Source organism: Sciurus vulgaris (assembly GCF_902686455.1).
Source record: "Sciurus vulgaris genome assembly, chromosome: 10".
Classification (NCBI taxonomy): Eukaryota; Metazoa; Chordata; class Mammalia; order Rodentia; family Sciuridae; genus Sciurus; species Sciurus vulgaris.
Genome location: NC_136470.1, coordinates 25,738,540 through 25,762,761, shown reverse-complemented (window position 1 = coordinate 25,762,761; position 24,222 = coordinate 25,738,540). Strand labels below are relative to the sequence as shown.

Here is a 24,222-nt window from a genome sequence, read left to right as displayed (position 1 = left end):
ATTTACATAACAGATTAAAAATTCAATTCCTCTCTCTGTTCTTGACAGGAATTACCTTCTGGATGAGGCCATTATCACTCAGATGAGGCATTCAGTGGCAGGGGCGGGGGGTTTCCCATTCTAAAGCACAGAATTGGGGGAGACAAGGGAACCTGGAAATTTTGAGTCCAAGTGCAAGAAGTTACGGAACACTCCTAACATTCTAAGTGGGATGGCATTGGTATAGAATATAACTTTCTCAGTATACTAGCAATTAAACAGCTTTTGTGGGTTAAGCTAGAGACAACTATTGCATATAAGGCTATTGTCAGTGAATATATGTTTTGAGATCCAAACAAAGCTAAAATTACAAAACCAATTTGAAATGCATTCTGGAAACCTGTGTGCAGCATAAAGATTCTGCTATATAAACTACAAGTCAATTAGAAAGAACAGTCTCTTACACACAAGGCAATCGATTGCATTTGATTGGATGAACTAGGAATATTTGGGGTATCTAACAAAGGCTGATTGTGTGTGTATACATGGATTATTTCCCTATTTTTCTTTATATCTTTTAGAATACATTAAAAATCAGTTTAGGACAGGAAGAAGATGATAACAATTTATAGTTGGACAATGTTTTGTATACATTTTGCTAACTAGATGTATCTATATTTATATGTGCATATGTGTGTGTATTATGAATGATTTATTTGCCTTAATGAATAATTAGATTGCATCTATTTTGGGAGGAAAGGATTAGTCTAGATGTGAATAATAATGGATAAAATATACACGTGCTATAGTCTGGGTCTTAAATGTTTTCCAAAGCTCTGTGTATTGGAGGGTTAGTCCCCAGGCAGGTGCTGTTCAGAGATGGCTGAACTTTAAGAGGTAGAGACTAGTGGGATGTGTTCGAGTAATTGAGGAGCAACCTAGAAGCGGATGCCAAACCTCATCTTCTTCCTTCTTGGCATTCCAGGTTATGAGTAAAGCAATTTTATCACACTAAGGGCGCCTTTCATTATACATTGTCTCCCCACTGGCCAAAAGTGATGGTGTTGATTGTGGATAAGAATTTTGTGTATGTCAAAATAAACTTTCTCTCTTTATAAACTGGTCATCTCAGGTGTATGTTACCGAGATGAAAGTAATGACAACTTGGTTCTTACTTTTATAGACCTCATAGTTTGTTATTCCCTAAGCAATATAACAAATATTCACACATCACTTATACTGTATGAAGTATTATAAGTAATCTAGAGATGATTTGAAGTATATGGGGAGAAGATAAAATGTTACATGCAGATACTACACTATTTTATATAAGGGACTTGAGCATTTTTAGATTTGGAGTTGAGCATTTCCAGAATCTCCTAAAGATACCAAAAGTTGACTGTATTTCATTTTCTTAAAAATGATAATCAAGAAAAAATATATAGAAACATGAACAATATTCATGTGAATGTAGGCTATACAACAAAATGCATTCTGTATAATATAATATTCCCATATACTTATTTATATGACATAAAACAAAACTTATTTATATAACATAACTTATTTATATAACATATAACACATTAGCAGTAGTTATTATTTGAGAATAGGGTTAAATTGATATTTTTATTTCTTCCTTTCATGTACATTTTCTAAATTCAGAATTTGATTAATTTCAAATAAACAAAATTTGATATCAGCAAAAAGGTTGAGAATTTCTAAAAGATATTTGAGTAGATTTACTTACCCTAGTCCCAGCATCTGACAAACATCATTTGAAATCTGGGTGGTCCAGTTCTCAGCACACGCTGCATGCCATATGCTCTGGATTCTGAACTGCACCAAACCATTGTTATTCATTGTGCCATTGAAAAGACGCACTAAAGAGGCAAAAGGCAGGAGGTGGTTACCAGAGATGAGAGGGTGGATGGAATGGAGAGATGGTCAAAATATACAAAATTTCATTCAGACAGGAGGAAGGTTTTTGAGATCAGTTGCACAGCGTGGGGGCTACAATAATGACCTGGATATTTCCAAACTGCTAAGAAATAAATTCCAAGTTTTCTTGACACACACACACACACACACACACACACACACACACACAATAATAGTATATGAGGTGATGGATAGGTCAATTAGCTTGATTTAATCATTCACATTGTATACATATATCATAACATCACTTTGTACCTCAAAAATATAAAATTATAATCTAATTTGTAATAATTTAAAAAAGTAACACATGTACAACACCCAAATACATTAAAGAGATTACATTACAGATAGGGTCATTTTGACCTAGGGTAATAAGAATAAGTGATGACATTTAAATAAAATTTGCAATGTTCTTAACATTCAAACTTTAAGAGTTTGATTGTAGTTTTCCATAAGAGTATGTTGTCAAGTTCAAAACATAAATTAAATTGATTTAATTTTGTTCTTTCATATAACTATAAAAAATAGAAGAGGTAGGATATGCAAGTCGATTGCATATCAATAAACAGAAAATGACATTATCTGTAGAGAGCATAACTTGGAAACTTAGTCTTTTATAGAAAGAAAACCCAAGTTCAGGTAAGGACCAGAGCAAATTAAGCTAGTCTATCAAACAAGATAAACATCAGCCATGGTGGTACTTAACTAGATACACAGTATTATAGTTATTGTTTACATTTTATTCTCCATCTGAAAAGGGTTAAGTGTTGACTAGAATTAGTCAGACTTAGGTGAAAACACAGCTTTAACCCTCCTAGGTGTGTGACCTTTTGGCAACCACATAATTTCCCTAAAACTCAATTTTGTCATAGCTTGAGTAGAGTCAGTTCTTATTATTGGAGTGTTTTACTGTGTTTAGTTATAGTCCATAGCACTTGGTGTGTGTGTGTGTGTGTGTGTGTGCGTGTTTAACATTATGTATATATATGGTATACATTAAATATTTTCTTAGAAATAAAAATAAGACATAGAAAAGGATTCACTATTCATATTGCTACAGTGATCTCAAAAGGGACTGGCTGTATGTACAAAGCAAGTCCTCTCTATTTTGTAGGCAATGGACAGAACACATAGTTAATATAAGTGGTGTTAAGTGTCTATTTGGTATCTTGCTTCTGTGGTACATTGCTTATATATGAATATTGGTTGTCTTAGGCTTACTATTATTAAATTTAACCTAGTTTAAACAGACAAACAAAATACAGAGGTCAGCATGTTAACTTTTCTCCTACACCAGAATGGTACCAAAGTGCTGAAATCACCGGGAGGTGTTCACACCCCAAATCATCAAAACACATTGTAACAAGTAAAGCCATGATCTCCCTTTTACATTTGTAGATCCAAATACAGAAGCTAAAGTCATATGAGTATTTTCATAAAAACAAGACCTACCACAATGTGTTTCATCTGAGCCGTCTGCACAGTGTGGGTGATTGTCACAGAGATTCATCAGTGGAATGCACTCTCCACTCTCACACTGAAAATTGTCTTCCTTGCAGGGCTCTGTGGAGAAAGAATGTTTATTGTGCAGGACAAGGAAATTGCAAGTAAATGATTTTGGTATACCCTTGCATTTTAGGCCCCTTAAATATCAGCCCGTTATCACAGCACATGGTGGAACTTTCACATTAAAAACACCGTATGCTTAGTTACACAAATTGCTTTACAAATAGTGTCAAACAATATATCAGACTTTAAAGAAGTGTATGTGAAACCTCAGGTATTTTCTGAGTTTTCGGGATAGTTCTAAATGATGGCTAAGAGGTTTTGGATACATGTTTCCTCATCATTTCAGATAGACTCCCAATTTATGATGGCAAATTATGATAGTACTTGAAAGGGGTTGTTTCTGTTTAGAATCTAGGTTGCAAACCCAGATCTGAGAATATTAATTAATATGTTATACTATAAAGAGAGGTAGTAAATCTAGCCATACTGCATGAAACAGCAATAGCAACAGAACACCCAAAATGGATTGGTTGGTACTAATCACCTATTTATAGATATTAAAAAAAAAAAAAAAAACCTAACAGAGAATCGCTGTTCTTTGTTTATGTGTTTTCTGAAAAAAAGACTGACTAGAATAGGATCCTGAAAGAGTGTCCTTATGTGGGGGAGTGCCATGTGTGAGATTCCCTAAGGAATCAATTCATATTGGGTTGCCTAGAAAAGGAAGACAGAATCCTACTCCCCAGATAAGTTTATTATACTGCAGAATCTGTGGGACAAGTATAATGACTTTCAGATTTTTTTTAATGCTGACTTTAGTATGAAAGAGATTTTCTTCCACAACTCTAGCACAAATACCAATGTATGTTTTCGTGTTTGAGCAACTAAATATTCTATTCTTGACTAAATATTCTATTCTATTCTATTCTATTCTATCCCATTCTATTCTATTCTATTCTATTCTATCCCATTCTATTCCATTCTATTCTATTCTATTCTATTCTATTCTATTCTATTCTATTCTATTCTATTCTATTCTATTCTATTCTATTCTATTCTATTCTATTCTATTCTATCCCATTCTATCCCATTCTATTCTATTCCATTCTATTCTATTCCATTCCGTTCATTCCATACCAAAACAAGGAAAGTTGGTCAACAACAGATAAAGTCACTTAATAACCAACTTTTGAAAATTGTCAGACTAAACTTAGGCAAAGTGCAAAATTTCAGAAGATGATGACTGCAATTTTCTAAAGTTTGTGAAAAGAAAGCTGTGTCAAGATTGGTGATTGAGTCCTATGTAAAGAATTTAGAAGTTAGGAAGTTAGCCATCTGAAAACTGGGAAAGATGTGCACATGAGCAATAGTAGCCTGGAGGGGCAACCAGACTCTAGCACTGAGTTGTATGGGAGTGGATCCTGAGCAGGGGTGGGAGCAGGAAGCAGCAATGATTCAGAGGTGTGCAGCATTATTAGAAATCAAATCATCTTGGAAGTAAACCACCTATGCTGTAGTCTGGAGCAAAGAGGGAAATTTCTAAAGACCACAACTGTGTTCCACAAAAGACCAAGCTTTGGCCAGAAGTTAAGTGGTGGCCAAGAGAAAACTGCACTGAAGATAAATATTTTCTATCTTACAACACTGGAGCTATGGTGAAATAGAAGGAATAGAATATGGAAAAGAAAACAATGACCCTATTCCACACTTTTCTACTTGAAGACATTGGATTAAGGTTTGTGCCTGGGTTGGAAGATTAAAGAATGTTTGAATTAGATGATAGGAAAACTTTGATGCTATACTCCATTCTCATTTTATTTAAAGTTAATTCTTAGGTACACAGTTAAGATCATTTAATGCCTGATAAATGGAAAAGTTAAGAGATCTGCCTATAATATCAAGGAGAAAAAAGAGACATTTGAAATAAAATAGATTGGGACAAATAAAGATTTCTTTGTCTATACTCTCATTGGGTCCAGTCATTCTGCTTCTCTCTCTCTTTTTTTTTTTTTTTTTTTTATTTTTAGTCTACCACAAGTTCTATTTAACATGCTGCTTTCTAAAGAACATTTTTTTCTGGGGTCCTTCAAAATAATGGTACAGACCCAGAGCAGCAAACAATGGCCCACAAATCAAATCCAGCCTACCACCTGATTAGTGTCAGGTGTACTGAAATTTTTTTTATATTTTTAAATATTTGGGGTGGGGGGAATGTCATGAAAATAATTAAATTTTGTAACACATGAAAATTATCTGAAATTCAAATATCAGTGTTTATAAATAAAGTTTTATTATATCATAACCTCAGTCTTCATTTTTGTATTATCTATGCTTTTGCACTGTGATGTTTACCAGTTACAACAGAGAGCATATGGCCTGCAAAGTCTAACATAATAGCTATCTGACTTATTTATTTATTTATTTTTTATTTGTTCTAATTAGTTATACATGACAGTAGAATGCACTTTGATATGTCGTACATAGGTGTAGCATAATTTCTCATTTTTCTGGTTGTACATGATGTAGAATCTCCCCCGTCTTAGAGTTATGTATGTATGTAAGGTAAGAATGTCTGATTCATTCTACTATCCTTCCTACCCCCATACCCCCTCCCTTCCTTCACTCCCCTCTACCTAATCTAAGGTAACTCTATTCTTCCCTAGTCCCCTGTCCCTTATTATGAATTAGCAGCTGCATGTCAGAGAAACATTTGGCCTTTGGTTTTGGGGAATTAGGATTTTATTGGGATTTAAGCTGAATATACAATATAGCTGATAAAAATCCAGTTTGCCATGCTTCCTCATTGTACGCCCAGGACTTGACAAAATGGCATGCAGTAGTAAACTAGTAGATATTTGTTGAACATTAAGTAGTCTAATATATGTTAAATGATTTTAGACTGAAAATCAGCATGAATCTAATAACAGAGTTGACACAATATAAGGCACTTTTTAAACTACTATTTCAAAAATATGTATTTTAAAATTTAAGGCAATTGATTGATGGGAATTTTAGTGATTTGAAAAATTGATTTTATGAATTTTAAGTCAAAATATGCCTATTTGAATTTGAATAGTGTTTAAAACAAACTATGGTCTGCAATCTAGCCATTTCTTTTGTTTTTGTTTTTGTTTTTTTGAAGTTGGGCAAATAAAATAATCTTTTTGAGACTCCTGTTTCCTAGAATGTCAAGTAGAAATGACTATTATTTTTGTCTTGAATGAACCATGAAAGTAAATTTTAAAACTTAACGTTTTTTAGCTTATCAATGTGTAAAAAATGAGTTCTCAACAGATAATAGCAAACATAATAATTAAAAAAAAATACCCTTGGCTGATATTTTAAAGGTACCATTCTCATTCTATGTGCTAGTTGCATTACTTTCTCCTCCAAATAACCAGATAAATGAGAAAATGTTCCTAATCCTTCCTTCTTGGTATCTTACAATAATAATTGGAGCTATCTGTATAATTTAGACTTTGAAAAATTCTTTTTGCAGACTAAATCTAATTTATCTAAATAAAAAAAGGTTTTTAGGAAGCCATGTCTGGTTGTTTTCACAAATGTTTATACCATGAAGAAAGTGGATTTCATATCTCCAAATATAATACTATTAGGGAAGTTCTTGTAAATGTAATTATCAATTTGTTTCACAAACACATATTTTTAACCAGATTAGTGAGATGACAAATGGGCAAAGATTGTTGCATATTCTACAAGCAGATATTAATACTTTAATTGAAAACATATTTTATTTTTTAGTATTTATTTTTCTTCAGAAAACAAGGTGGTTTAAAAATGGGACATGTGTGTATTTATATATTCCATCTTAAATTCATATTTTGTTATATATTATATTTATTTTTAAAAGTTGCCACTACTAATGCCAGTCCCATAATCAAATACCTTAATATGCTTGTAGAATGTTTGTCATCACTAGTTATTTTAAATTATCTCATTATGTTTTTCATTTTATTAAAAAATTATGTAAAAATGACAATGACAATAATGTAATCATTGATAAATTTATGTGTAATTTTCTATTTAACCAGTGTAGTCATACTCTATGTAATTGAAAAAATAGAAATAGAAATAGATTTAAATATCTGAATACAACTTTAAATGAAAATATGTATTATAACTTGTTTTTGTGCTTTAGCCAAAGCTATTAGTTTTATACCTTATGAATCCAGAAAAAAAAAAACTTGTTTCCGCAGGCTGAATGAATTGGTTTTAAAAAATGCTGAATGGGACAAAATGATCTATTGTTGCTGAAGTGAACAGAAAGTATAAAATCTGAGGAGAGGTATAAATAAGCTATTTCAAAATTTTCCTTACATGCATAAACTTGATTTTGATTCTCTGCAATATACAGCAGTTCAACTTCATTAAGAAGTCTTTAATCCAACAGTTTAACTCTCTCTGGACTCTGAAATCTTATTTCTGATAGTTTTATATTCATGGTGAGAGAGGGAAAAAGAAATATTGCTAAGAATTGAATTTCCCCATCTTCTCTTTATGAAGTCTCCCATAGCCTTGTCTCATTTAGTCAACATATGCTTGGCTTTAAATGGCTTTAAACTGGTCTCTAAGGCACATGCCACACAATCTGGGGAGGACTCCAAATCCCTAAATGTAATCATTTGCCACTTCCAAGTTTCCTGACATACACTACTCAATTCCACAGAAAGAGTCTGACTATTAGGAAAGAACAATGATTCTACATTTATAGGAGATTTATCTTAATAAATGTATGTCATAAATATTCTTGTTTGCTATAAATGGGAATGTTTAAAATAGGATAAATAAAAGATATACAAAAATACATTATATGATTATATTTCAACTGAATGCTTTGAAAGGATTTCTTAACTGTCTCAGATGGTAAGTCAAGCGCATAAATACTCAAAATAATTCACATTATCCTTTCGTATCTACATTTTAAATATGATGACCAGGGCGGAGCACCAGTATACACAGATGTGCATGCCAATCTCTTCCCATCACCAGTTTAATTATCTTTCATCGCCAAGTCCATTTTTGTAATTGCCTTACAGTCTTTTGGTGTCAAAAAGTCCTGATGGAAAAAGACTGTGCTGATGACAACTCCATCATCTCATTTTCCACTAACAGCATCTATCCCAGCTCCAGGAGGACTCTGAAGCCGCAACCAATTGATCATCCAGTTATGGGCATGGAAGACTCCATTCTAGCTTCAATAAAGACAATTTTCCTTTTTACATAGTTTATTTCCTAAATTACAAAATGGTAATAATTGAAATCTCACTGTAGGGAAAACAAATATTAAGAAGCACTACACTGTAAACCTGGTATCTCCTTTTATGTTAAGAATAATAGATTATGTAATTGGGGGTTTTACCTTGAATAGAAATTGTAATATTTTTCAGAATCCTTGCCATTGTTTTTATTTCACGATGAGAAATGAATAAAAATCAATAACTGTAATACTTTTTATGCATGAGACTTGTTCTTGTCTTCCCTTTCACAACTCATTCTTCTCTTTCAATTTATATCCTCCCTTCTCATTGGGAAATTGAAGTACAAATTTACAGATATACTATTTTTATAAAATTGTGTTTCAAGGTGCTTCAGTTTTGCAGATGGTGAAATGCCCTATAATTCTTACAAGTACTTGGGTTTATGAATAAATTCACTTAACACAGTTAAGCACAGTTTTTTAATCTCAATTATTTCAGTTTTAATACTCAATTCCAGCTTAAAACTACAGTATATCTTTTAAAAAGTTATTTTCATGACAAAATTCTTAGTAAAATATGGGGCTATCCATTCTCCAGTGGAACAGGTTCTAGGATATTTGTTTTTTCACTTTATGATACTTTGCAGAACAGAGTACATAATTCTACTGATACTTGTACTTTTTAAAATTTGCAGCAGTGTCTCTTTAAAAACTTTGAACTATCTCTATATTTACATGTTCATCGTTAAATGTAAAGATGATTTCATTTCAAAACCTTAGAAAAATAATTTTTTTTTTAATTTTGCTAAGGAATTTGCAAAAAAATTACTTTAAAAATTCAAAACTTTAGGAAATGTTATAACACTAATTCCTGTCTATTGGTTTTTAAAAAATGAAACACAGTAAGACTTCACAATTTTTTGGGTAATTTTAGTCACATACAGAAAGTGTACTATTTTTCCCCATTGTATATTTCACTGTCAGTTTTAACCTATTGCTTTCCTTTGGGAATATCCATCATTTTCAGATTGTGGTTTGGGGTCATCTCCTGCATGCCTAATATAGTCTCTGTTTTTTTTCCACATTTTATTCTTTTTGGGTTCTTCCTCACATTTTTCTGTAGAAATTTTTGTGGACATGTGGATATTTTTTAATGTGAGCCTCTGAATTATATAATTGACCTGAAGTTCAGGTGGTTTGTATTATTAACAAAGAGCTCTAGTAACACCAAAAGAATAATCTGGTAGTGGAAGTTTCCCAGGAAATTGTTTTGGCTAAAGTCAACCACTGTTTTCCAAATTTCTGAAAGGGAGACTGGGTTGCAATGCCAGTTGTAGAAACAGATGCTAAGCAAGGACTATTCTTACAGGGGCTAAAAATTACATATTAATTTTAAAAAAAAGAGAACTGTAATTTGAGGTGTAAAAGTAATGGTGAAAACTTTTTGCTTCTTTTCTTTATAATTTATTTTCTATTAAACAACATAAACAAATTGGCTTTTATCAAACAATATACATCCAAAGAATGTTTATCTTATAGTACTAAAAATTAACTGCTAAAATTTTCTCATCTTTCCATTTTGCTTGTGTATACTTTAAAAATATCATCAAAAAAATCAAACAATTATCATAAGTTAGATCAAATATTGAATCAAATTAAATTTAAAATATTGGGGGCTGGGGAGATAGCTCAGCTGATAGAGTGCTTGCCTTGCAAGCACAAAGCCCTGAGTTAGATCCTCAGTACCACAAAAAAAAAAAAAAAAAAAAAAAAAAAAAATTAAAATATTGGGTACCTCTCAAAGAGAAAGAAACTGAAAGTGTAAATTAAATATTGGCAGATAAACATGATTGTCATAGTAAAATAAGCAGTTACAGAATTAGCAAGACATAGGGTTACTGACTAAATTCAAAATGGCATTCACAAAATAAGATTAATATTTTTAAAGTGGTGATTTAACTTTCTTCTGAATTTAATTCTACTAGTATATTTAGTTAGACAAATGTATATTTACTGGTGATTTTTTTATGTCTATGCATTTTCTTCTTTACTACTTAACAAAATCATGTCATTTTCTACATTTTCCCTTTTATATGAACTGTTTTCATTTTCTACATTTTCTCCTTTTTTATTTTATATTTTTCTAATTTTAGATAAATTCTGATTTCTAAATATCTTAGTCTTCATTTCTCTAGTGCTGCATGTTTTTCCATTGGTCTTAATATGTTTATTTATTTCACTAATTGATTATTTTGATTATTTGTACCACGGTTGTTTGTTAGTCAAAAGCAACTGTTCTAAAACCAATCACAAAATTCAGAAAGGAAGACTAGTTGATTGGGTAAACTACTCACTCCTAAGTAAATAACTTTGGTAATAACCCATGTTGTGACATATTTTCAGGGTCAAGGGGGAGTCCAGGTGAAGATCAACTTTCTGAGTTGCAATAAGTTAAAAGCACAGAAGTTCAAGGGATGTGATGAAAGATATAAAGGCCATTGTGAGCAGAGGAACAGACATAAAATATAATTGCACAGCAAGACTTAGGATTAGACAATAGGTTGAATGAGGATCAATCATGCAAACCTGCCTTTTTTATTTTTTCTAGATATTTCAGTGAAAGACAAATGGACCAGTCTCCTACAGAAGAAAATAGAGATGTAGGAAGTAATGTGTATTTGTCTTTCTGACATATTTCTACCTGGAAATAGATACTGAGTTGTGGAGCAGCCATAGAAGAAAAATGACAGGCTGAGTTGAGCAGCAAAAGTTGTAAAAGATTTTTTTGCAAATCATTAAATGCAAAGAGTTTCATCATCCTGTATATATATATATGTATACATATATATGCATATATATGTATATCAGTGTAAATAAACCACACACTACACAAACAGATCACAATTTTGTTTGTTCCTGCTGATCAAGTTATGTATGTAATAAAAAGTACAAGATATGAAATTTGCACAAGTCAGAAATACCAGCATTAAATTCCTTCACTGCAATCACTTTATACAGGTTGTCTCTAATAAGTAAATGATGTTAACCTTTTAATTGGATGTTGCTGACATTTCAATAGTCACTTGCTTGTCTTCCTGTTGCTTCTGAAAATGCTCTTGGCAAAGGGAATATAATAAAGTCCTTCCTTATAGGACCAATTACTACACTTGTTTAACTTGACCCTTTTTATTGGGCAAAGTTCAAAATTCTTAGCAAACCAAAGAAATGCAAGTGGATCTGTAGAAATACACTGCAGATTCCTGCTTTGAACACTTACGTAATGATTATACAGACGAGGAAGAATAGATATCTTAGAACACAAACATCCAAGTTGTTATTTAGGCCTTGAAATCTTGTATATTTTAATTTTTATTGTTTTACTTCAAAATTGATGGTGCTTATGCAGTTTTGCTTACTTGGAATTCCCAAGTGATACCCAGTGGTGAAATTAGCTTTAAATCCCTCTTTGGTCAACGATGCATCAGTGATGAAGAGCACAGTCATTCTGTTGGTGGTAGAGAATACATCCTTCACTGGACCAGGCCCTGTGTACACAGCTGCTCAAAAAAAAAAAAAAAAAAAAAAATGAGATAATCAGTGAAACCTTTGACTCTAGAAAGAAACAGACCTCTTATCTCACATCCACCCGATGAACACAGGACTACATGCAGCACAGCTCGCTCACGAAGCAGCCATACATGAATGAATGTGTACATTCTTTGTATTTTAGACATTGCTTTCATGAAGCCAGCATCCTTCTCCAAATTTTAAAATATTACTTGATATTCTGAAGCTCTAAAATTTAATGATAAATTACTCATAATGTAAGCTTAGCACCACTACTTTTTAACTGTCTTGTTAGCCAAGAGGAATGATTATTTGACTTTTTAAAAACACTTTTACAAAACAGTGGGGAGTATAGTCTCCCTTAGTAAATTTTTGTCCATATTTACTTCATATTTTTTGTAAGTTGAATGGGTTACATACAATAAACATAAACCTAAATGGTGGTTTTTAAAAACTATATCTCACTAATCTCTGGACTTTGTGGATTTTACAAACACTCTTGACTAAAAACTACTTTAGCTAACTCTAAAGATATATTCATTTGTAAATTGTTTTATTTATTTGGAAGTGCTAAAAATGATTCAGAGAAATTCCTACCTCCAAATCTGTAAACAATAATTCTGAGATCTTTCTGGAATTCTTGTTTTCTTTTCAATGATTGTATAAATAGCAAAAGATAAAATTTTGAATTTTTATTTTTATTGATACTGAGAACACTTAAGTTATTACAAAGACAATTTGATGTAAAAAGGGAAAAATACTCAAAATATGTTCATAAATGTGAATATGAAAAACAAATTTGAAGTTCCCCAGTTCTTGTGCATTCATTCCCCACCAAAGCTTTTGTTATTTATTCTCTGCATGGTTCTCAAATTCCTTTTCCAGGAAGCTTACATTTTAGAACTGTGTGGGATTTTGCTGAAGAACCTATGTAGGGGCTGATGGACAATATGATGGGGACACTCTCTGTTATGGTTTAGATATGAAGTATCCCCCAAAAGCTCACATGTGAGGTAATGCAAGAAGGCTCAGAGGATAAATGATTGGGCTATAAGAGTCTTAACTCAATTAGTGACTTAATCCCCTCATAGGGATTAACTTAGTGGTAGGGTATGGCTGGAGGAGATGGAATTGGGGCGTGGCTTTGGAGTCTATATTTTGTATCTGTAGAGTGGAGTCTCTCTGTGCTTCCTGATGATGTGAGCTGCTTCCCTCTGCCATGCTCTGCCACCATGATGTTCTGCCTCACCTTAAACCCTGAGGAATGGAGCTGGCCTTCTTTGGACTAGTACTTCTGAAATTGTGAGTCTTCAAATAAACCTTTCCTCCTTCACAGTTTTTCTGGTCAGATCCTTTTAGTCATAACAGTGAAAAAGCTTGCCAAAACACCCTCTCTATCACCCTCTCCTTCATGTGCTTAGGAAAGTTTCCTGTGGAATCTTCATCCATTGACTATAGTGTTCACACCATCATATTCTGATTGCAAGGATAACAGACCAGATTTTAGAGTAACTGATGACTTTAAGTCCAAAGCACAGTCAGATAAAATACTTTAAGTCCTAATTGTCTCATCTCAAGTGTCCCAGTTGATTAACAGGTTTCAATATCTTCATAATTTTAATATGCAACTTGGCAAAAGACACTCCTTTCTCAAAAATTGGTATTAGTAACAATTATGTTTGACTGATAACTTTTTAATTTATGCACATGTATTCTGTGACCTAGTTACAAAAATTTCCCCTAGAAGAGTACAGTACCCCCCCATATTAAAAAAAAATATAATAGATACTAGGAAAAGTCAATAGATCAGTTTTTGAGACATTCTCAGATACTTACATAGAGGGAGCTAGAATTAGAGACAATGACAAGAAAATTAATAATGAAATGTGAAATTAAAATCATTAAAAAATTATATAACAAATGCAATTTGTTTGGATATTTTCATCTGAAATAAACCCTGTTTTAAGAGTTATTTTTAGACATGTCTGATATATAAAGAATACATAGAGAACTACATGATAGGTGCACTTAGTGCAGTCTCTGAGTTATAAGGATTTTTGCAGAAAATTAATGTTATTTGTTGGGAATCAATGACACAAAATAATACTTGTTTGTCAAGAATATTCACAATGAATGTTTTTTGTCACCATTGCAAACATGCCATATATTGAAAGTTTCATTACCCTACTGCTATATTTTCATTTGGCTAGTTGTAGACTGATTGCATCTATTTAGAAGTGCTCTTTGAATCAGTGCAATGTTCTGAGTTGAATGACTTTTACAGTCATATTGCATACATACCGAGAAACGAGGAATCATCTTCTCCACCATCTCTGATTTCAACTACATCTTCAATATTTTCTAAGTTAAATTCTTGGAAATGAAGTTGTATATTATTTCCCTTTTGTGCATTTAAATTCCAAACACCTTAAATAATAAATAATAAATAATAGCACTTAATTTTACACTTCTTTTGATTTCCATTAAAAATTTCAGTCTTGAAAATTTCAAATTGCTTAAAAATTTTTTCCATTTCAGAAAAACCAACATTCCAAGCTTCCTTCTCTATTTTTCTTTCCCTACCTCCACCCTTTCTCCCTTTCCTTTTTCTTGTTTTTGGATTAGGAAATATATTTGTTTGCTAAAGAGTATTTATAGTAAATCTTCAGTTAAATTTGAATTAATTTACCACAATTGAATTTGTTTTAATTCTTATAAAATACTTTAATAAGATATTGAAAATAGTCATTTACTCACTACAACATGAAGTTTATGGATAACTAAAGGTATTAAGAATGTGGTTTATTTTACTTAATTTTCCATGTCTAAATTTATAAGAAAATTAGATGATTAACATGAGATACATAGGGTAAGTAAATTTTGACATTTATTATAATTTTTTTGTGTTTATTGTGTATGTTTCATGGTGGCTATTTATTTTAAGAAAAAAAACAAAATTGCCAGCATCTATTGATTTTGGATATGTTTTAACCCTCAGATTTTGTTCTTAGTCATTTTCTCCCAGTGTAGGAGTACTTTCATTCACTTAAGGAATAAAACGTCATGTATACATGATAACTCCTTGGTCTTCATTTTCTGAACTTTCTTTGGAAAGTAGGAAAATTTATCCAATTACTGTACATGGAGTACTTATCTTAAATCCAACATGATCTACAGGGAATAGAGAATTATTGCTTTTGCAAATTCATTTGTCTTCTTCCTAACTCAGTGAATGGCACCACAGAGTCACAAATGTTCACACCAGGAACTTCTCATTTTCCTAGATGTTGCCTCTCCCATTATATCCAATCAGTTGCCAATGCCTGTTTACAACCTCATACATCCCTGGAATCCCATTTATTTCTCAATGTTCATTGCTACTACCAAAGGTCAAGCCACTCATATCTCTCATTTCCTAACTGGTGATGCTAATGGCTCTTATCCCCTACCATTCATTTTTGGCACTGTAGCCAGATGAATGCTTCTGAAAGGCAAACTTGATTTTAACACAATTTTCCTGTAAACTGTTTGAAATTTCCCTTCTGCATTCAGAAAAAAATTTCAAATTCTATAACAGTGCAAAATTCATTCACGCTTCCCATTTCACCTGTTACCATTATTTAATTTTCCTTAGAGAGTCAGAAATAGTAATGGCCTTTAGTGTTTGTATGTAAGTACTCCTCCATGCCCCTTCTGCACAATGCCCTGTCTTCACCCTTATTTTAAGATTTTATGTCTGAAAACTTATCTGAATCCCCACTAGATTATGCCATTTGTTCCCTGTTTTACTTATTTTAGTGCCTAACAAATAAAGTGCTCAGTAAATATTTAGATGAATAGATAATTTAATCTTGACAAATTATTGTTTCAATGTCCCACAGCTTTTTAAATATTTTTAAGATCGTTACTTTGTTCAAATGATATTTAAAGATGTCTTCAGTGTGAAGTAGAGATAATAATCTGTTTCCCTATACAAGTCAAATTAGATTAATAGCTATTTATTTATTCATTTATTGGATCAGATACACCTATTTGACTTTGAAAGTGATGCTTCCTTATCTCTTGATCATCTGAAGGAAGGAAATTTGGTATTTTCTCATAACACATTTTTCACTGCCTTTGGGACATTTTTTTCCATACCAGAATTCTATAAGTAGATTAGCATTCCTCATTAGGCATGATCATGGGGCAAACATGTCTATTTTTCAGCCCAGACCTACTGAAGTAGAATCTTTGCAGGGTGGGCTGGGGAATCCACATCTTCAATGCAATTTCTCTGCAGCTTTAATGAGTTATGCAAGGTAGAAACATGGACCTGAAGATAGACTTCACGCAGTTTTTGCAAATTATTTTCTCTAGAATTTAGATGTTTTAGCTATTCTCCTTTATAGTTCCTCTTTAATACTGTAAGTCTAATCACATTACTCTGGATTTCTGCTTTATTGATCTAGCATACATTTGCACAAGGTGTGAATATCACAACTGGCTCTCTACTCTTGATATTTTTCCCACTGACTTTGTTCTATGAAATTGAAAACTTGTTATACACACTAAGACATTATATGCATAAGCAAAGAAAGTAAATAAGAGAAAAGTACCTGGAATAAGACTGTTCCCTTGTTTATTGATTTTATCCCACTAATTTAGAATTATAACAATAGCATTTTTTTAAAAGAATAATTGTGAGAATTGACTGAAATAATATTAGACATTAGCATTTTGCCTGGCATGAACAAAATAATTAAAAAGTTAACAATTATAAAATTTAGCAATAATTTATGTTGGTGCTTATTTTTATATTAAGCAATCTCATAGGCAGATGTGATGGGTGTGCCTATGTTTGACAAATTTATAATCTATTTTGTTGTTTTAAAGACTGATCTAAACTTGAGATCTAAACTCTTTATGATGGTTTAGAAAAAAATTGACTCACAGAAAGCTTGATTAGGGTAGCTGTTTGGGAAGTTCGGAGAACTGAATGTTGTATTTGGCTCCCACAGTTCAAAAGGCCCTCCACAGTCCGCTGGAAAGGAAAACAATGCAAATTCATTAGGAACACAGAGTTTATTTCAGAGAGATAATAGTATATGTCAGGAAATTTCCAGTTGCATTTCTTTCTTTGAGTACTAATTTTGATAGATAAATGGTAGCCTTGTGTTTAAAAAAATCTGTTGCAACTTAAATTAGGGAAAAAATAAAAGTACATTCATCTCTTAGTTGAAGACCTCCTCACAATCTTTATATTCTTATTGCCTTTGTGAATCTGTACAATAACATAACAGTGAACATAAATTTATTTTCTAAAATTTCCTAAAAAGGAAACCTGGTTGCCAAACATCTTTCAAATATGCTTCATGAAATAAGACATCGAATCCTTGCTATAGAAAAAAAAAAGAACGTGTATCATAGCACAAATCCTATATCTTCCACACTCTTATGAGAAGGGGCTGAAAATCACCAATCCTGCATTTCTTTTTCTTTCCTTTCTTTTTTTTTTTGTTTTTCTTTTTTCCTTTTGGCCTTTTTGGAAGAGTTGGAGGGAAGAATACTCACTATCCTGCATATTGAAATGTTTTATAGTCAGAAAAGGAAAACCCACTGAAATTCCACTTGTTTGATAATTTTCTTGGATTGATCTGGCACCCAACCCAACATTCTTAGGGAGTTATTTTGGGAGTTGATGTAAATTAATTAGAAAATTAGATCATAGATCTTTTAGTTCAGAGTGTGACACATTATGTAGATTATAGCTTTATGATGTTCTTAATATATTTAATATTTTCTTCTTTATTAGAAACAAATTCTAAAGTAATATAAAAATTAACTACTCTAAATATCCCAATTCTACTAATTTTTGTTACCATTATTATATGTAAAAAGTACAAAGTAGAACCAAATTTAAAAATATAGACCAGGTAAATATATTTTTCATATTACAAAAGGAAGATAATATTGGAATTATTTACTCCTAGTAAACTAGAAATCAGATTATGGGAAGGGTGATTGTCTCTCCCACTTCAGTACCTCCTTGATCTTTTTAAAAATGTATCATCAGCTTTACTTATGTCATTTGAAATTCATCTGCCTTTTTATAGTTCACATGTGAGGTGTCCCCCATGTGAGGTGTCTCATGTGTCAGAAAATGCAAGAGTGTTCAGTGGTGAAATAATTAGGTTATGAGAATTGTAACCTAATCTGTGGTCTACGTGTATTGATTAGCTACTTGGTAAATGTAGTCAGGTAGGCTGTGGTTGGAGGAAGTAGGTCACTGGTGGTATAGCTTTGACTTTATACTTTGTCTTTGGGCCACTACTCTGATATAATAGTAGTATCACTGCCAGAATGTTAAGTTCTTTAAGGTAGTAGAACATGGTACTATCTTATATCTTACAGACCAGGTTTGCCCACACCAAGACTAACTTACCAAACTATTAAAAACTCACAAAATATTGTTTGCAGGGTGCTTCCGTGTACCTTATCTCCTCTGGGAAAAGTGTGGTATATAAAAGGAACATGTGTTGGAGTTCCTGGATAAAACTGTGCTCTAAACTAGTTGTTTTTGTAAGACTTGGCTTTCCCGTATATAAAACAGATGTTACAGGTTTGTGAAAATCGGATAATTTATTTAAAGCACCGACACAATACCTGGCACACTCCCTACTGATTTTCAAAACATCCTTGGGGATTAGGTAATTGCTATTATTATTTCAGCATTATAGCAATCTTAAGTTTTGAGATATTTATTTATTAATGCCATACACATTCTCCCAATGCCAAAGTCAATAATTCAGCCCAGTTAATCTCATGCTCATCCCATAGTACAATACTATGTCTCCATGGTTTGATTAAACTCTGGATCATTTTCACCATCTGGTTCAAAAGACTTTAGACTGAGTCTCCTTAAGTATGTGACTTGATAAATAAGAGACAAAACAAGGAGAATGGATGGGAATATGATGAAAACACTGGTATGTGAAGTCAAGGAGGGGTAGATCTAAAAGGAAGAAAGTAGTGTGCATGTGGAGTGAATCAGAGACCTGTAACAAGGAATGAGGGCAGGTTCTCCACTAGAAACGAAATCTCCTTGATTATGTGGCTGATTGTTTGCCAAAGATTTCAGAAAAGAGATCTGCTAATAATTGTATAACTCCTGAATACACACAGCTCATTTAATTTTAATAATTCTCAGCTGCCATTAAATATTTCCACCCATCTTCAATGAGATCAATGAGGGGTAAACTGTAACCATAGGGACAAAAATGAGACTGCAGATTGGATACTGGGAAAAGACAGTTTTTGCTGTTTCACAAATTTAGCCATGACCAGAGCAATCAGAGCAGCCAATGTGTGTGTGCGTGTGTGTATGTGTGTGTGTGTGTGTGTGTTACTATTATTCCCATTTTCTATAAAGGAATATGAAAATTCCAAAATCTTATATTGCTTATATAGTAAATAGTTGACACTTTGAGAAAGTATTCAATTTACATAAAAGAGTACATTGCATTTTAAGAAAGATGAGTAGGTAGGACTTCAATAAACTCACAACCAGAGCTAAAAGACGGTCATATGGAACTGCTAAGCTTGTGCCAGCAGGCAGTTTACTTACTTAGCATTTGTCTTCTAAAAAGAAGTCTTGTGAAACTTGTTCCATTACAATATTTAAGAAGTACATATTGAAATGCATTTGAATTATGATGTCACATCAAATAACTGACCAGTAAGGTATATCTGGTCCATGTCCTGATAAGATATTTCAGTTACTCTTTGCATATAAATTCCTGTAAGTATCAACTACAGTACTTTAAGGCAATCTAAATATCACGACACAACTGAATTTCATTATAGTGATGAAATAGTGGAGATGTTGCATGTCCTTCTTGGTTGAGGAACAAAAGATTCATGAAACTTAATTCCAGATATCACAGTCCTACTGTGTTATTAGCTAAACCATGCCCACAGAGGCAATGAAAGCAAAGTAGCCTGTCTGGTGAAGGGAATTCTATTCATTCCCAGTGTCCAACTCTTTAATTTTTCCTTTTCTAGACCTTTTCTCTCAATGTTTGTACTCTGATTAATTTCTTACTATGCCATTAAGCATATTCACTGCATATACTATGTAAATAACATGTAGATTTTTCAGAGTAATTGTCAAGAACAGATAATCTTCTTGGGGCATGCCATTTTTAATCCATGCTTAAGCTCTGACATTCATGAGATATGTGTCAACATGGAAGCATTTACTATAGGGTGAGAAAGAAGAGAGCCTAGCTTTCACCTAAAATAAGAGGGTCTGAACTGAAGATATTGAGGCAAAACAAGAAATAAGCATAGGGTTTCAATCAAAAAGAGGTTTTCAATTGGTCTTTTGCTATGAAGGAAATATAGATGCAGCTTGAATAATAATACCTAAGATTGATGAGTATGTTAAAATAGGTTAGTTTTGAAAATCAGGAGTTGATTTTTTTTTATCATAGTAATTGGTAACAAATCCTTTAATATTATAAATTCCATCTTAAAAATTTAAGTTGCACTGGGAAGATAGCTCAGTCAGTAGAGTGCTTGCCTTGTAAGCACAAGGCCCTGGGTTCAATCCCCAGCACCCCCCAAAAAAAAAAAAAAAAAAAAATTTAAGTTGCAATCTAAAATGAAATCTCCCATGAATATTTTACTTTAATTTATCAAAATTTATATTTCCATTAAGTTATTGTGATCGATCATAAATCCTCTTATTAATATTGTGACAATCAGATTTAAATTTTTATTTCAAATAAAATTTGTTATTAATAGAAATCTAACCAATGAGAGCTCTAACAGTCATTTACTTATTTTAAAGATAAAACAAGTAAAACAAAATAGATCAGTCAAAAACCTTTAAATGAAGTCTTTAGATGAAGTCTTTAAATGAAGCTGATGTGGACTTTGATAGGGGTTTGACTGTTAAGTAAAAATAATGTTGTGGAATGATAATGATGTGCTGAATACGGCCAAGGACTATAAGAGGAGATAGTAACTGAATCATTTCTACATGAAAAACTCAAGGTAGATTATTTAAACTAAGTATTATGCCATGTCTAATCAATTTTACAAATTTACCTTTTTTAAATAAATTTTTAAAATTTATTTTTAGTTGTCAATGGACATCTATTTTATTTATTTATTTATATGTAGTGCTGAGAATCCACCCCAGAGCCTGACATATGCTAGGCAAGTACCCTACCACTGTGCTACAACCCAACCCCAAATTTACTTTTTGTGTGTTTGGAGATTGAAAATAGTTAAATATTGAGTAAATAGTGAAAAATATGGAAATAAATAGTGAATATCGAACCACCTAAAAATATGGCTTCATTTTTCTTTTGAAATTAAGAAATAAGTCAGGGGCTGAAACATGGATTTCTTGTTGTATACACCTATTATATTTAGTAGGTATCTTGTGAATCATCAGAATACCTTAGCAAGTTGGTATGATGCATGTGTAATAGAATGTTTGCTTTCATAAACATTTAATTTGTGCAACACATTTAATTTGTGCCAAAGTCACAGACACAATTGTGGAACTGATGTAGCAGCAAGTGAGTGAAGTCACTGAGTGGAAGAATCCCTGCAGTTAGGAAAACTGAATCACATTTCTCCAAACTAGGCACAAGTGGAATCCTAGGATCCAGAGAAGAAACTGAGTTTTATTACTCTTATTTGTCTGTGATTATTTTCTTATTTAAATGTTTTAAAGAGATGACAAAAAAAGTCTATTAGCTAGGCAACCATGGCTTCCTTTTATTTTTGCTTAAACAAATCAGTGATCTGGAACCAGAAAAGCTCTGTTCAAATAAGAATTTCACTGAACCAATTGCAAATAGCATTACAATGAAATTGTTCAGAAGGCACTGAATGGTAATTAACATTTTCTGCTGTGCTAAACATTGCCTTGAAGTGAACCATTTGGAAACTGGAACAAATACTCTGGATGGATGCTAAATTTGTATGCTAAAATCAGTTGGGTTATTCTACCATTATAATTTTCTAATATTAAAATGTGTAAATGATACCAAAGTGTCATGACATCTGGGTGTTATCTTTTTTTCCTTATGACTAGAACAGACATGAAGATAGTAAAGTTCTCATAGAAAAATATTTAACATAGGAACCCAGTTTCAGAGTTTTATTTACTTGTATGATATTTTCAACAAAAGTTATCTCAAGTTTTTATTTTTGGTAATGAGATTTTGCTATGTTTTAAATATTGAGTGTATGAAACTATGTTATTTACTTCTACAAAGATCTTCTTAACCAATTATTGATGAAAAGGGGGACAGACTGACAAAATTAAGAAGAAAACCTGTTGTTTTAAATGACTGCAACATTGAAATAGCAAAACGTTATAATATTTTGCTATAGGAATTACTTATGAAACCAATTGTGACTTTAAAAATTCTGAATGCTTTGTTCTGCACAAAAATAGTTCAGATAACAGACTGAACAAAATGTGACAATATTGTTCAGTACCACAAAGCACAAACTATTGTTGGTATTTTCTCTACATCCACCCTTCCATCATTTCCAAACGTACTAGTTTTGCTGCTAAAATTTTGTTTCACAAAAGTGCTTGTGTCACCAACAGAAGATTACAGTCAAGAAAATGAGGAGAAGAAGGTTTAGTCCACATCTATATATTGATCACCAATTTATGTGATGTTAGGAATCAGTTGGACACTGGCAAAGTAAAGTGAATTAGATGTAGAGTTTGGTGTAAAGAAACTCACTTCTCATCACAATTTTATGGCTAATACTATCACATGAAAATATGTGATGCTTTTCCTTTTTTTCTTTCAGCTTTATAGGTGCCATTCTCTTTAACCTGATGTCTCCTTAATATATTCTTTAGCTCATACTTTCTATCCTATATTACTTTTTTTATGTATTAGGCACATGTAAGAATTTATGCTTTTCAATATTTATTTATATATTAATTTTTTGAGTATCAGTGGTTATGATACATCTCACATTTCTTAGGCAATATTTTTCACTTAGTATATATTTATAATTTGAATGAATGTTTGCTGATAGATAATGGATACATTTAAACTTGTTAATAAACAAGATGGCAAGTGGAAAAAACCTTTTGATAGAACGTAAGTGCACATTCAATACGGTGGCTTGGGACTAGTAGGACAGTATAATTACATCCCCAATTTAATGGCAGCTTATCCATTACATGTTCTCAAATTCCAGTCTTTTATCTTTATGGCATTTGACTTGTTAAAAGTATTTTGAAAAGCCTTCTTCTTCTTCTTCTTCTTCTTCTTTAATTTTTAACTTAAAGTTTAAAGCCAAAACAATTAGTTTTGGAAATTAATGTGGCATTTCAAGAATATTTAGAAGTAAATATGAAATGGAATAAATGTCATGTTTAGGGGCTCAGATCCATGACAGAATATAATATCCATGAGGTTCAATTAAAGCATTCAAGCTAAGCTAAAGAGCTATGTAAGATCCAACTATTGCTACTGAAAGAAGAAAGGAATGCTTTTGCATATAAATAACAAGTGTGGTAAAAACATTCCAATAGAGGGATATTGAGTGCTTGATATTACTTATCATCAACTGTGGAGTTTTTTATCTGTCAAATTCCATAGTCCAGGAGTAGTAAAATGATTTTGTCTTTTTTGCATGAAAGGATAAGATGAATGGTAAAGAATTTTTCTCTGAAATGTCTTATTTCTAGTTTGACTTAAGAGCACAGGTAAGCATAGAACATTTTGATATTTTGAGTTAAAACATCCCGTATGAATAGAAATCCTGGTCAATACTCAGCTGCAACAAATCAGTGGCTCTATGAAGGACACATATTGCAAAGGCTTATGAAGGTACCATTTTAGGAAAAAAATAGTTTCTGTGATCTTAATCTGTATGTTCAATGTTTAATTCAACATTTTTATTAAATAGACTTGATGGACTTTAGTCTTAACTGAACTCCTCTTGACATCTTAAAAATCACTCCTTCAGAAGGT

At 32.1% G+C, this 24,222-nt stretch overlaps 1 protein-coding gene across 2 annotated transcripts in view; it reads right to left on the bottom strand.

Annotated features, from left to right (window-relative positions):
* Positions 1-24,222, bottom strand: part of TMPRSS15 (transmembrane serine protease 15) — a gene marked incomplete at its 5' end in the record, with an annotated part of 139,087 nt that overhangs the window by 36,205 nt on the left and 78,660 nt on the right. For both annotated transcript variants that reach the window (XM_079101223.1, XM_079101224.1), the window contains 5 exons: positions 1,730-1,862; positions 3,373-3,483; positions 12,064-12,204; positions 14,516-14,641; positions 17,148-17,237. In XM_079101223.1, the coding sequence (XP_078957349.1) occupies positions 1,730-1,862; positions 3,373-3,483; positions 12,064-12,204; positions 14,516-14,641; positions 17,148-17,237 (601 nt within the window). The remainder of the gene's footprint in view (positions 1-1,729; positions 1,863-3,372; positions 3,484-12,063; positions 12,205-14,515; positions 14,642-17,147; positions 17,238-24,222) is intronic.